Consider the following 14,809-nt stretch of genomic DNA (forward strand, 5'->3'; position numbering starts at 1 on the left):
CTGGCACCGACTGCCTGTGGGCGCCACCCCCGGGAGGCGCCACGTGCAGGGCAGGGACCCCCACAGCCACTGGCTGCCAGTCATGGAATCCCACTTCCTGCCACCAGACGCGGCGCCTTTGAGCTCTGCATGACTCCAAAGTGCTCCGGCTAGCCGGGAGGGCTCCCCTCTTGCGAATTTGCCAAAGCTCTCTGCCCAACCTGCTTTCCGGCAAGAACACACGGATGGCCCAGGCTGGCTCAGCCAAGGGGCTGTCACGTCCAGCATCCCGTTCCCCAAAGCAGCGCACCGCAGGCCTCCAGGGAACCCACAGGGTGGCCACAGAGGCTGTGGCATCGCGCCCCTCCACACAGTGCAGCCTTGTTGGGCAGGCGGCTGCCATGTCTCTGCTTTACAGGGGGAGATTGGAGGCCGAGACAGCCATTGCACACGGCCACCCGTGCAGCGTGCCAGGCTGTGGAGTCTGGCGTGTCGCTAGCCACACCAGTGGGACTCTGCTTTTAACCTCTACTGAGTAGAGGAGCAGGCACAGGCTAGTCTAGAACAATCACAAGGCTAGACACAAAAAGGGAAAAGAGGCAATGGAAGGACAGGACTCTCCAGTGGTGGTGACCTGCAAGGTGTGTGTAACGTTTGTTTTCTTGCCTGAGAACAACGTGGCCTACACCTGCAACAAGTCCAGTTGATCACGCTGCTGGAAGAAAAAGTAAGTGGACTGGAGCGGCGACTGTCGACCCTCCGGGGAATAAGAGAACACGAAGCGTTCTTGGACAGAATGGGGAAACTACAGCAGCAAAGGGAAGACCAGAAGCTTGAAGAGCAACAGCAAGATGAGGCAGTGGGAAATGCTGAGGTGAAGAAAAATGGAGTAGAGGATACTCCTTGGAAAAGGGTGACAGTTAGGAGAAGAAGAACTGGCCGCCACTCTGCACCAGTGGAAGCAGTGGAGCTGTGGAACCGATTCCAGGTACTTGCGGATGAGACTGGAGAGGATGTTGCCTGCAGAGGAAGAATCACAGGGGAACCTGCATGAGAGGGGGCAAGAGGCTGAAGGTCAGTTAAACAGAGGCGATGAAACCCAGGCCTACAACAACAAGAAGAGAAGAGTGGTAGTAGTGGGAGACTCCTTGCTGCGTGGGATCGAGACCCAAGTATGTCGCGAAGACCCGTGGACTCGCCAGGTATGTTGTCTCCCAGGAGGACGGATTAGAGACGTGACTGAAGGGTTGCCTGCACTCATAAAGCCCACTGACAGGGATCCCTTTCTTCTCAGCCATGTGGGAACAAATGATACCGCCAAGTGGAGCTACAAAGAGATCACATCAGACTTTGAAGCTTTGGGAAGGAAACTCAAGAACTTTGGGGCCCAGATAGTTTTCTCATCCATCCTTCCAGTAGTGAGAAGAGGGATAGAAAGGGAACAAAAAATACTTCGGGTGAACGACTGGCTATGAAGGTGGTGCCAACGAGAGAGATATGGATTCTGGGACCATGGGCTATTCTTCCTGGAAGATGGGCTGTTGGCAAGGGATGGGTTGCGCCTCACAAAGGATGGGAAGAATGTGTTTGGCCACAGCATGAAGAACTTCATCAGGAGGGCTTTAAACTGAATCCTACGGGGAAGGGAGATGTAATGTTGGAGGTAACGATGGACGTAGGCGCATGCACTGCAATGGAGAGAACAGCTCTGATAGCGCCCAGTAATAGTCTTCAGACACATGTAGGAAGAAAGCCAGACTATGAAGCACATGGTCTTCGATATCTATACACTAATGCCCAGAGTATGGGAAACAAACAGAACGAACTTGAACTCTTAATACAGGAGGGAAATTATGACTTGATAGGTAGAACTGAGACTTGGTGGGATGACTCTCATGACTGGAATACAGCAACTGAAGGATATAACTTCTTCAAAAAGAACAGGAGGAACAGAAAGGGAGGTGGGGTTGCACTGCATGTGAAAAAGACATATCTCTGCACAGAAATACAGGAGGATGAGCTTGGTAGCCCCATCGAGAGCATCTGGATCAAAATCAATGGAGCAAAGAATAAAAGGAACCTGGTGGTCGGAGTCTACTACCGGCCACCCAACCAAGGAGAAGACGAGGAAGAAACTTTTGAAAAGCAAATAGCCAATGTTTTAAGGAAGCATGATGTAGTAGTAATGGGGGACTTCAATTCCCCGATATGTGTTGGGAGACAAATTCTGCAAAACATAGCCCCTCCAGGAAATTCCTGACTTGTGTGGCGGATCACTTCCTCCTACAGAAAGTAGAGGAAGGAACTAGAGGATCGGCTATCCTTGACTTGATCCTAACCAACAGAGATGACTTAGTGGATAAAGTAGCAGTCACAGGAACTCTGGAGGAAAGCCACCACGTTGTACTTGAGTTCTTGGTTCTAAGGGAAGCAAAAGCCGAGTGTAGTCAAACGCTTACCCTGGATTTTAGGAAAGAGGATTTTAATAAACTCAGAACAATGGCAAGCGATGCTAACGAGAAAAGGAGTCCCAGCTGGGTGGGAGCTTTTAAAAAAGGAAATTCCCAAAGCACAATTACAAACAATTCCAACAAGAAGAAAAGGTGGAAGACAACAGAAGAAGCCAATGTGGCTTCACAAAAAGCTCAGGGATGACCTGAAAACAAAAAAGGACACATATAGGAAGTGGAAAGAAGGCCAAGTAACAAAGGAAGAGTACAGGCAGATAGCACAGAATTGCAGGGATGGCGTCAGGAAGGCTAAAGCTGAGAACGAGCTGAGGTTAGCGAGGGATGCTAAGCACAACAAAAAGGCTTTCTTCAGCTCCGTGCATAGTAAAAGGCAGAGGAAAGAAATGGTGGTTCAGCTATTAAATAAGGATGGCAAAACGATAACAGATGACAAAGAAAAGGCAGAGGTGCTCAATTCCTACTTTGGCTCAGTCTTCTCCCAAAAGAGGGTCTATGACCCCCCTGGCAAAGGCGAAGTACAGGCTGAAGGAGCAGGATTGCAGCTTGAGATCGACAGGCATATGGTCAAGGAACACCTCATTACTTTGAATGAGTTCAAATCTCCAGGGCCAGATGAACTGCATCCTAGAGTCATAAAGGAACTGGCAGAAGAACTCTCAGAACCGCTGTCTATTCTCTTTGAGAAATCATGGAGGACGGGGGAAGTGCCAGATGACTGGAGGAGGGCTAATGTTGTCCCTATCTTCAAAAAGGACAAAAAGGAGGAACCTGGGAACTACAGACCAGTCAGTTTGACATCAATCCCTGGGAAAAGTCTGGAGCAGATGATCAAGCAATCCAACTGGAAGCACCTTGACAACAATGCCATGATTACTTGAAGCCAACATGGATTTGTCAAAAACAAGTCCTGCCAGACGAATCTGATCTCATTTTTTGATCAAGTTACATCCCTTGTGGACCGTGGGAATGCTGTGGACATCATATACCACGACTTCCTCAAAGCTTTCGACAAAGTGCCCCATGATATCCTGATGAGTAAACTACTCAAAGTGGGCTAGATGAAACAACGATCCGGTGGATCCACAGTTGGCTACAGAATCGGACTCAAAGAGTGCTTCTCAATGGGACCTTCTCCAACTGGGGAGAGGTAACGAGTGGGGTACCGCAGAGCTCAGTCCTGGGCCCAGTGCTCTTCAACGTTTTTATGAATGACTTGGAGGAGGAGGTGCAGGGAATGCTGATCAAATTTGCAGATGACACCAAATTGGGCGGGATAGCTAAGACTTTGGAAGACAGAAACAAAATTCAAAGTGATCTTGATAGACTGGAGCACTGGGCATAAAACAACAGAATGACATTTAATAGGGAGAAATGCCACGTTCTGCACCTAGGAAAAAGAAACCAAATGCACAGTTACAAGATGGGAGATACGTGGCTCAACAACACTACAAGCGAGAAAGATCTTGGAATTGTTGTCGATCACAAGCTGAATATGAGCCAACAATGGGATGTGGCTGCAAAAAAGGCCAATGCTCTTTTGGGCTGCATTCATAGAAGCATCGCTTCCAAATCCCGGAAAGTACTAGTTCTCTTCTACTCAGCACTGGTTAGGCCTCATCTGGAGTACTGTGTCCAGTTCTGGGCACCGCACTTTAAGAAGGATGCAGACAAACTGGAGAGGGTTCAGAGGAGGGCAACAAAGATGATCAGGGGACGGGAAACAAAGCCCTATGAAGAGAGACTGAAAGAACTGGGCATGTTTAGCCTTGAGAAGGGAAGACTGAGGGGAGATATGATGGCGTTCTTCAAGTACTTGAAAGCTTGTCACAGACAGGAAGGCCAGGATCTCTTCTCCATCATCCCAGGGTGCAGGACACGGAATCATGGGCTCAAGTGACAGGAAGCCAGATTCCAGCTGAACATCAGGAAAAACTTCCTAACTGTTACAGCAATTCGACAATGGAACCAGTGACCTAGGGAGGCGGTGGGCTCTCCCACACTGGAGGCGTTCAAGACGAGGCTGGACAGCCATCTGTCAGGGATGCTCTGACTTGGATTCCTGCACTGAACAGGGGGTTGGACTCAATGGCCTTGTAGGCCCCTTCCAACCCTACTATTCTATGATTCTATGTTCAGATTTTGAAGCTCAGCATTTTAAATGCTGAAGTCGCAAAGCTGTTATATCTGGGCCTAAGGAAGAAACCTGGGGCACGATTCACCAGGATGTTCTCCCATGCAGACCACACTGAAATCAATGAGGACCACACAAGGATGCAGCTGGGGTCCCATTCATGTCCATGAGGCCTGAGCAGAACGTCCTGGTAAATTGGGCCCTTCGTGTTTGCCAGCCAGATGGGTAATTCAGGAGCATACAAATTAGACGTGCACTAGCAGTGACCGGTACACGGAGGGAGAGAGCAGAGGCTCAGAGCGGGCAGTGTGTGCAAGAGAGAAGGGTAGCTCTTCGCCCCTGGGGGCAGCACAGGGGCAATGGGGGGGGAGATTCCTGCTCAGTCCCTCCACCTTCGGCGAGGGAGCACCCTCTGGCCCATGCAGAGTCCTTCTCCGCTCCAGGCCTCTCTTATCACCACCATTTGGGGGCATGGCTTCCTTGGCCTGGTGGAGGTTTCACAGCAGCTGGAAGGCTGCAGGTGGTGCTGTCACACAGACTGTGCACCAATCCTGCCAGGCTAGGGCCAAGGGCAGAGGCCGGACCAGCGGAACCAAACCAGGCCCTTCTGCCTTTTGCAGCTGGGCAGGAGAGAAAGGGCTTCCCTGACCTTTCTTGGCCCCCAGAAGGGACACGCACACCACTGCTTCTGCCCCCAAGCCCTGGAGAAGGCGCTGGCCGGCTCCCTTTCCGGCCTCGGGCATGCAGAGCAGCCTCTCATCCGAGCCCCCCCCCCCCGCCACCCCGTTGCTCTGGGGGGCCGGATCTGTGCCGCAGCCAGCCCTGCCCCTGCCCTCTGGGTCTCCCTCCTCTTGGGCCCGAGTGGCGCCTTCAGAGATTCAACGGCGGGGGCCTCCCTGATCCAGCCCTGCTGCCCCCCCGGAGCGCCCCCCCCCCGCAACCACAGGGGCTTTGGCGGCTCTGGCTCCTTCGGGCGGAAGCGCCAGGGCCGGCCGAGAGGCCCGCGCTGCAGCCCGCGCTGCCCGGCCCGGCCCGGCCCGGCCCCCGCCGCGATGCGCAGCAGGCGCGGCTTACCTGGCTCCGCGCCTGGGGCGCCGCCTGCCCGGCGGGCTGGGGGATGCCGGCGGCGAGCCTTTTCGCGGATGCGGGCGGGGCCGCCGGCCGAGCCCAGCGCAGCCCAGCTCTGCCAGCGCCCCCCGCTCGGCCGCACCACCCCGTCCTGGCCTGGCAGCCAATCCAGGCGCGCCGCTCCGGCCCTCCCAGCCCGGGCAGGCAACGGAGGGGGCCCTGCCCGCCTCCGCAGGGCCGCTTTCCAGGGGGGCGCGGAAGGGCGGCGGCGGCGGCGGCTTCGCCCTCCCTTCGCACAAGCGCGCAGCGCCAGCCGAGGAGGGCGCCGCCGCTCAAGCTGCGCGCCGCCAGGCTGCGGGAGGGGGCTCGGAGGAAGGGGCGGGGAGCGCCCGCCCTGGACCAGGCTGCGCGCGGGGGCGCTCCGGCCGAGCGGCCGCCTTGGCCGGCCCTTTCGCTGCTCGCGGGCCCACGGGCTGCCCGTCCCCTGCCTCGGCTGGCGGGCTCCGGCGGCGCACCCGCGGCTTCTGAGAGGGCCCCACCGGAGGAGGAGGGCGCGGGGGGGGCGCGGCTCTTTCACGGGGGCGGCTGGCAGCGACGCCTGGCCCACGGACCCCCCTTCGCCCCGGGATGCGCGGCCGCGTCGGCCCCGGGGAGCCAGCGGCCCGGGCACAGGGAAGGAGGGCGGGCGGGGTTCTTCCCTTCGCGGGCCCGGAGGGAGGCCAGCCACGGGGCGCACGGGACTCTTCGTCGCTCCGCTTCGTCCGCAATGGAGCCCGCGAAGGCCGCCCCCCCGCGAATACCTGCGGCGCCCTTCGCCGCGGCGCGGACTGGCTTCCGGTCGCGGCCTTCCAGGCAAGCAGCGTGTCTCCCCGCGCGATGCGACCCATGCGGGCCTCTCCCTGGCTGAGGGTTTCTGGAGCGCGCTGGGCACTGGACGAGGCCGCGGAAGCGGCAGCCCAGCGGGCTTGCGCGGGCGGGCGGGGGGCGCCGAGGAAAGCGTCCCCTCGCCTGCTCCCGAGCCGGAGGGGTGTTGTCCCGCTGCTGGGCCTCCCCACCACGTCCTGGCTTCTCCCGTTCCGGGCGGAAGAGCCACAGCACGAGCCGCGCTTGGACACGCTTCAGACGAGCAAGTGGCGCGCAGGGCATCGAGCCCGCGCCCGCCGGCGGGCTTCCCTCGCGTGGCGGGACGTATATCCCAGGGACCCTCGCGGTGACCTCCCCGCCCAAAGCTCGGGAGAGCGGAGGGCTGCCAACGTTTTTCCTCCGGCGCTGCTCCTGGGCGTTTACCGGCGACCCAGCGTGCAGAAATGGAGCCGAAGAAGCATCTCCCTAGCAGCAGCGCAATGGTGGGAAAAGCTTCGCCGGCGCGCTTGATCTGGAGCGCAGGCGGTGGCTGCGGAAGGCACAGGGGCAAACCATCGGGCCACCCTCCGCGCTGGGTGCAGGAAGGCTAATGGGGACCCCTAGCGGGGGGGCTCCCTGCCAGGGTTGCCCCTTCTCTGGCGCCCTTCCTGCGGTGGGGCGCTTTCCCACGAAGGCAGAGCGCGCCCCTGGACGTATTTTGAAGCGTGCTTTGGGCGCCGCCCCGGAACGCCGAGGCTGAGCCCCGCCTCAGTCGTTCTCCTGCCCGGCTCGGCGCCGCCGGGGCGGGGCAGGCAGAGCGGCCGACACGACCGGTCTTGGGTTTACTCGCTGGGAAGCCGACGACCGCGCCTCTCGGGTTCTATCCGCCTGCAGGGGGCGAGCGGCCTGTCGGCGGAGCCTCGACGCGCCGCCCTCGGCCCTGCCTCCCCGGGCGGAGCTCCGGGCGGAGGGGCTCGCTCCAAGGCTGGACTATGCTGTGCAGGCGGCGACGGAGCGCGTGAGGCCGGCATGGCTGCAGCCTGCAAGAAGATCGCCATTTTCGGCGCCACCGGCATGACCGGCCTGGCCACCCTGGCGCAAGCCATCGAGGCTGGTGAGCTGGGGGGGGCGAAGCGCCCCAGGCGAGTGTGGACTCGGGAGCAGGGTGGGGAAGGGGCGTCTCCCGCCGAGGTGTGGAGAAGGCAAGGGGGATCCGCCCGTCCAAGATGCGCTGCCGGGCCTGGAAGGCGCGCCAGCAGCGCCAGGGACTCCGGGGGTCGCGAGCGAGCCCAGCCGCACGCCAGCCAGGCCGGGGCTGTCGCCACCTTGAGGCCGGTGACGCTGCTCGCTGGACCCCGAGTCGCCCACAAGGACGGCTTACGGGTGGGGGTGGCATTTGCCTCTGTCTAGCGGGATCAGGGCCGGGGCGGGGGAGACCGAACGAAGCTCGTCTGGGTGTCAAGTTCCCAACCTAGTGAGATTTTATTTATAACTCTCCACCCCCGGCGCGTGAAATAAATGTACAAAGTGCTCTGCAACTCTCATTCTTCTAGTGACAGCCCTGCAAAGTAGGCTTTGGCAGAGAGAGCACTGACGAAGGCGGTTTCTGGCGAGGAGCAGAAGCTGCTTGCTAACCCGTATCCACGCATATGCACACCCTTCAACACAGTATGACACGGGAGGGGAGGCGGGGTGAAAGGTCTACCCGCTGCGATCCCTTCTGCACTCACCCTGAGGCGCCTCCCCGTGCATGCAGCTGGACCAGCCCTGTGAGCTGCAGAGATAAAGAGCGGGTGGCCTTATCGGGGAGGGCCAAGGCGGTGGGGTGGGGTGGGGTGGGGCTGGGGATGGCACACCAGCTGTCCAGCCGAGACAAGCATGCTTGGTCTCGGCCTGTGTGGATTAACCCTTGTGCTTTGAGGGATGAACCCAGGAAAGGCCAGTCCTGCTAGCAATCACAAGTTGGGAGAGCCACGCTGGATTTGGAGTGCTTCTTGAACCAAGAGTGTCCCCGACTTGGTGGCAATTCCTTTGGCGACTTACTGGTGGGTGGCTGGGCTATCCCACCCGCTTTGCTCTCTTTGGCCTTCTAAAGCCATGTCAGCTGAAGAGGGCCTTGAATGCAGTTTCTGGCTGTCAGAGAGGGGGGGCTCCATAGACGTTTCCCCCTTTGTGCAATACAGTTACGGAAACTGGGCCATTACGAGAACCGGGCGGGTGGGAGGCCCTTGTTTGGCTTGATCAGATCTTGCTAAACCCATTTCTTCTTATGGGGAACCTTTGGCAAGAATCCTTCTGCTTGATCCCCTGGGTGGCTGCAGGGAGCTGCTGCGTCATTGTTTAGACCAGTACAAGCTGGGGAGGATCCTGTGGTCTGCTTAGGTTACCCTGTTCTCTGGGGGCGAATGGGTTGGTCCTGCAAACTCAGAGAGGTTTGTGCTCTGGTCCTGCCACTGCCACCCTCCTCTCTCTCTCCTGCCCACATCGTGCCTTGTACCAAGTGCTTGTTCCCGTTCCAGTGCAGCATCTTGCATGTTCTGTTCCACTGGTCTGCCAGCACCCACTTGTGAAGAGGCGCTGTTATGAGGGTTCTGCACCTGGTGGCTTTCCTCTCTTGTAGTGGGCCGTAGGATTGGCCTTTGGTCTGGGCTCCTGCCCAACACTTTGAAATGCAATTAATGATTGTCCTTTGGAACCGTTAAATCATGGAACCAGTGAGGGGAGAGGTGGCACTTGATTTCATACAAAGCCGGGCCTGGGATCCAGCACAACACTTAAGTGGTGTTAGACTGCATGGAAGCAGTGACCATAGTGCTATCACATTCAACATCCATGCGAGAGGGGACTTGCCAAGGAAGTCCAACACAGCCCTATTTGGTTTCAAAAGGAGAGTTTTCTCAATAATAAAGAGGATTAGTTGAAAGGTGCCATTTAGGAGGGGCAAATTCCTTTAAAATGACTATAAAAGAACTCGTGTAATGTGTGGCGCAGATCAGAAAAGGCAAAACAAGTCCAGAAGGATGCCAGTGTGGTTAAATAGCAAAGTCAAGGGAGCAGTAAGAGGGGAAAAGACTTCCCTTACCAAGTAGAAGAATGACATACCAGAGTGAAAGTAATTTTTAAAAGACCACAAACTTTGCCAGACCAAATGTACAGGTGTAATATTTGGTTTGCACTTTATTTCTTAAATGCATGGACTTCTCTCAAAACAAGCCAAGACAAAATTTGAGGAGCAAATGGCTAAATACATATTTAGAAGAAAAGAGCAAACCGTGTACTTAAATACCCCGGAACAGCCTTCGCCAATCTGCTGCCCTCCAGATGTGTTGGATAACAATTCCCATTATCCCCACCTGGAGGTGCCAGCTTGGGGAAGGTTGTCCTAGAAGCAGGAGATGTCAGCAGCCAGGAAGGCTGTGGGGCCATCAGATGTCACGAGGATCCTCGTGACGAGCTAGATGTTGTTTCATCTAGCTCAAAGTGGGCTAGATGAAACAACGATCATGTGGATCCACAGTTGGCTACAGAATCGGACTCAAAGAGTGCTTATCAATGGGACCTTCTCAAGCTGGGGAGAGGTAACGAGTGGGGTACCGCAGGGCTCAGTCCTGGGCCCAGTGCTCTTCAACATTTTTATTAATGACTTGGAGGAGGAGGTGCAGGGAATGCTGATCAAATTTGCAGATGACACAAAATTGGGAGGGATAGCTAATACTTTGGAAGACAGAAACAAAATTCAAAGTGATCTGGATAGACTGGAGTGCTGGGCAGAAAACAACAGAATGGCATTTAATAGGGACAAATGCCAAGTTCTGCACCTAGGAAAAAGAAACCAAATGCACAGTTACAAGATGGGGGATACGTGGCTCAACCACACTACGAGCGAGAAGGATCTTGGAATTGTCGTCGATCACAAGCTGAATATGAGCCAACAATGTGATGTGGCTGCAAAAAAGGCAAATGCTATTTTGGGCTGCATTCATAGAAGCATCGCTTCCAAATCCCGGGAAGTACTAGTTCCCCTCTACTCAGCACTGGTTAGGCCTCATCTGGAGTACTGTGTCCAGTTCTGGGCACCACACTTTAAGAAGGATGCAGACAAGCTGGAGAGGGTTCAAAGGAGGGCAACAAAGATGATCAGGGGACTGGAAACAAAGCCCTATGAAGAGAGACTGAAAGAACTGGGCATGTTTAGCCTTGAGAAGAGAAGACTGAGGGGAGATATGATAGCACTCTTCAAGTACTTGAAAGGTTGTCACAGAGAAGAAGGCCAGGATCTCTTCTTGATCATCCCAGAGTGCAGGACACGGAATAATGGGCTCAAGTTACAGGAAGCCAGATTCCGGCTGAACATCAGGAAAAACTTCCTGAGTGTCAGAGCAATACGGCAATGGAATCAATTACCTGGGGAGGTGGTGGGCTCTCCCACACTGGAGGCCTTTAAGACGAGGCTGGACAGCCATTTGTCAGGGATGCTCTGACTTGGATTCCTGCATTGAGCAGGGGGTTGGACTCGATGGCCTTGTAGGCCCCTTCCAACCCTACTATTCTATGATTCTATGATCCAATAAGGGGAGGAGGAACAGCAGAAAACTTGGTTGCACCACCTCAAAAAGAATCTCGTAGAGAAGAAACACAACACGCAGCCAAAACGATCACGTGGCTTAGAGCAACTTCCCTCCTAAGCCGTTCTAAGAGCTGTTCTAAGCAATTTACAAAAAAGTACACGTGAAGAGGGGGTGAGAGGGGCTGCTAACATTACAAAACGCACTATGGGGGCGTGGGGAGACATTTCTCTCCCTTTCTTGAAAATCTTGACCTTGAGGTCACCCATGAAAGTTGGGTGCCAGGTGAACAAAAGGGAGCCTTTCTTCGCCTAGCAAAGGTCTAAGCTTGTTGGAGCTCCAGCACTTCATTCTCCCCAAAGGACCCACTGCGCAAGTCCCCTTCCAGGACGCAGCTGCTGGGCTTGGAGCCCTCCCTAGAGGAGCCCCTTGGCTCTCTGCAGGTCCCACTTTCAGCCCCACCAGGCCGCCTACCCTCAACAGGCCACTCTCTGCCTCTCTCTTCCCAGGTTACCAGGTGACTGTGCTGGTGCGAGACCCAATACGGCTGCCCCCGGAGCTGCATCCGGCACAGGTGGTGGTGGGAGACGTGCTGAACCTGGGGGACGTCGACCGAGCGGTGCAAGGGCAGGATGCCGTCATCGTCATCCTGGGCACCCGCAATGACCTCAGTACGTGGGGCTTCATCTCCTCCCCAGCTCCCTCCCCAGTCTGCAGCCACCGCTCTCCTGACTTCCCTCCTTCCTCTCCCTCCTGCCAGGTCCCACCACGATGATGTCTGAAGGCACCCGGAACATTGTGGCCGCCATGAAGTCTCACGGCATCCGCAAAGTGGTCGTTTGCCTGTCAGGTCAGCTCCTCCGAAGCGTGTCAAAGCCTGTGCGGCTGGGGGAGGGGGGGGCTCAGGGCGGAGCACGGGCACGCCTGGCACACCAGAGGGCTGGATCCCGGGAGCAGGTCAGAAAGATCCCTGCGGAGGCCCTGGAGAGCCACTGCTGGCCATCAGCGTCCACAGCTCTGGGCTAGAAAGACCCCGGCTCAGGCGCAGCAGAAGGCCACTTTGGAGGAGCATCCTGCATCGTGAGCCCAAGGGATTGGGAGCCCCATCCCACAGCTCATTCCCACGGGGCCTGCAGCTTGTTCTGGCAGCAGCCGCTTGGGCGGGTGGACGCTGGAGTGGAGCTAAAGCACATGGGACTAATGGTTAGAGTGGGGCAAGGCAAGCAACTGTTGCTTGAGGGGTGAGGGCTCGGAGCGGGGGGGTGAAGTCTAGCAGTGAGGGGTGGGGTCACAGGGAGACTTGGGATGCAAAGGAATGTGGTGCCTGCATTTCAGCCGGGAATCCTTGAGGCCCCTTAACTATTCTTAAAGCAGAAACCAGCACGCAGGTGCCACTCCCTTTCTCACTCTGCAGCCTTCCTGATGTGGGATTTGGACAAGGTTCCCGCCAAGCTGCAGCCGGTGACAGAGGACCACATCCGCATGCAGCAGATCCTGAAGGAGTCGGGGCTGGACTGCGTCTACGTCATGCCTCCCCACATTGCAGGTGCAGCACGTGGTGGTGGGGCTGCCAGAGCCCGCCCTGGCCTGGCCTTGGGGCGGGGCTGCCGCTGGACAGCATCAGCCCCCTCGGCTGCATGCAGGGAAGTGGCTCGTGGCTGGAGTGTCTGGCGGTCGTGCCTGCTTGGAGGAGGGGTGTGCCTGGATGGGCGGGGGAGCCAGAGGGTGCAGCGGGGGCAGGTGGACATCGGGCTCACAGCTTTGTTTCTTCGCTGCACCCTCAGGATCCACCCACCAGGGACTGGTGCAAAAGACAGGCGCTTAGAGTCCAAGCATTCCGAGCCCGGGGATTTGTTCTGCGCACCAGAGCCACATGGAGCTCCCTTGCACAGAACATCCGCGCCTGGTGACCCCACGCATTCGTCCTTTCCACAGTGTAATTTAGGGCATGGGAGGACAGTCGTTTTTGCTGTTATTGTTAAGTAATTGGGAGTTGGATGTCCTTGCTGATCTACTGCAAAATCACCAAGAAATCCACCAGTAGATCCAGAACTCCCTTCTCTCCCCACCCCCCGTAAAGAAAGTGTTTGCTCATCTGCATACGCAAAGTTACTCTACTATCTGCTTGTTCTGGGATACATTTGCATTCATATTTGACAGGGCTCTTAACGTGGTATTTTACCAGTGTAAATCCCTCTTTCCAGTACTAAATTAAGAGCCAGTGTAGTTACAACCGGGCCTTGCTGAATGTGCTTCATTCTCCTCCCTATTAAAATGGCTAGAAAAACATTTCCATGAGGAAGTAACACCAAATGGCTAACATTGGAGAAAAGCGGTGCTGGGCTGAGCCCTGCCTGTCAGCCGTACCCTTTGATCTGAAAGGCTAGTGTCCCACTCTCGGCGGTGTGACCACTCCGGCTGTGCTCAGGGGAATGCTGAGCATGTTCCCATGTTCGAGGACCACTTGGAGCTTGTCAAAGGCCAGTGACTGCTCAGCCTGCCTGCAAAGGTGTTCAGCCTTCGGGCCTCATCTCTTCCACTCCCATGTTTACTTCTGTATCTACTGTTGCCAGCCAAGGGTTTCCATTCCATCCACAGTCTTTGGGAGGCTCTTGGCTTGTTCCCTCATTTGCCCCATTTTATTTTCACATGTGGTATCTGGCTTTCTAATCTGAGCATCCCTCCTCCTCCTCCAGGTGACCAGCCACTCACAGGTGACTACGCAGTGACTGTGGACACCTCCAGTGGCTCCAGAGTCATTTCCAAGCACGACCTCGGGCACTTCTTCCTCAAGTGCTTGGCCACTTCCGAGTATGACGGGAAGAACGTCTACCTCTCCAGGCACTACCCGAAGAAATGAGCCCCTGCCTCATCCGCAAAGCGAAGTTCTCCATGGCTGACGCTGCCTTCACCAACCCATCTGCCCCCCCCCCCGCCCCATGCTAACGAGGGCCTTTCTCCCATTCATGTGAACCCTGGCGGTGGAGAAGTGACCGCCCAGCTTTCTTTTGCGTCAGGAGGTCACGTGACTGTCATTGCCTGGCAACATTCTTCTGAACTGAAAAACAGCTGAGCGTGTCACTCCTGCCCCCTGTGCTTCCACAGCGGTTCTGGGCTGCAACCTTCTCCTGTGCCACACCGCAAGGAAGGAACAAAGCTGCTGCATGTTGCGGGGAGGGAGCCGAGTCAACAAGCCATTGTTCGCTTAGTCCCAGCAGCCCCTTGGTGCAGCGGTGCATAAGTTTTAGAATTACACGTAACTGTACAGGCAGATTGACAACAAAATGGCTAGAACCTGTCTATCATATTCTTTTTGTAAGTCACTTTGAAAAGTTACGTGAAAAGCAACTAATAAATGTATTAAATAAGATCAACCAATGCAAAGTGCTAAAAGTTTTGGATTGGATTGGAAGTGGCTAAATATATTTGTATTCATGTTAACAAGCAACCTTGCTCTGCATATGGCTGGGGAATCTGATTCCAACTTTCTTGCTGAAGAGTTCTGTGTAACTTGAAGTCAATCAAGTAAAAATATATATTTTGACCTATTTGGTACTTTGTATTCTGATGTCACTGCTTGGATCCAGCTGAAAGTTGTGTGGATGTAATGCAGCCTTCCCCAACCTCCAAATGTTTTGGATGGCAAGTCCTGGCCTTCCCTACCTTTGGCCATGCTAGCTGGTGCTGATGGGAATTCACATCAGATACATCTGGAGGGCGCCAGGCTAGGGGAAGGCTGATGTAACTTTTAA

General features: G+C 55.8%; 3 protein-coding genes across 3 annotated transcripts in view; 1 reads left to right on the forward strand and 2 right to left on the reverse strand.

Annotated features, from left to right (window-relative positions):
* SPTBN4 (spectrin beta, non-erythrocytic 4) overlaps window positions 1-6,540 on the reverse strand; it is an 82,294-nt gene extending 75,754 nt beyond the window's left edge. The window contains exon 1 of the mRNA XM_084814487.1: window positions 6,450-6,540. The gene's annotated coding sequence lies outside the window, so the exon portion shown is untranslated. The remainder of the gene's footprint in view (window positions 1-6,449) is intronic.
* On the reverse strand, window positions 479-7,523 carry LOC146337395 (uncharacterized). Its single transcript, XM_084814437.1, has 3 exons — window positions 7,437-7,523; window positions 5,656-7,084; window positions 479-3,837 (listed from the first exon to the last, which is right to left on the reverse strand). Exons 1-3 carry the CDS (start codon window positions 7,521-7,523, stop codon window positions 3,809-3,811), a joined length of 1,545 nt encoding a protein of 514 aa, XP_084670563.1. The 3' UTR covers window positions 479-3,808.
* BLVRB (biliverdin reductase B) lies at window positions 7,487-14,605 on the forward strand. The gene is made up of 5 exons (XM_084814486.1): window positions 7,487-7,606; window positions 11,567-11,728; window positions 11,818-11,907; window positions 12,472-12,603; window positions 13,754-14,605. Exons 1-5 carry the CDS (start codon window positions 7,522-7,524, stop codon window positions 13,915-13,917), a joined length of 633 nt encoding a protein of 210 aa, XP_084670612.1. The 5' UTR covers window positions 7,487-7,521; the 3' UTR covers window positions 13,918-14,605.
* The last annotated feature ends 204 nt before the right edge of the window (window positions 14,606-14,809 follow it).

This window comes from Heloderma suspectum, chromosome 10 (genome assembly GCF_057233095.1).
Source record: "Heloderma suspectum isolate Gila_16-S chromosome 10, 16-S_ref, whole genome shotgun sequence".
In the NCBI taxonomy this organism is placed as follows: Eukaryota; Metazoa; Chordata; class Lepidosauria; order Squamata; family Helodermatidae; genus Heloderma; species Heloderma suspectum.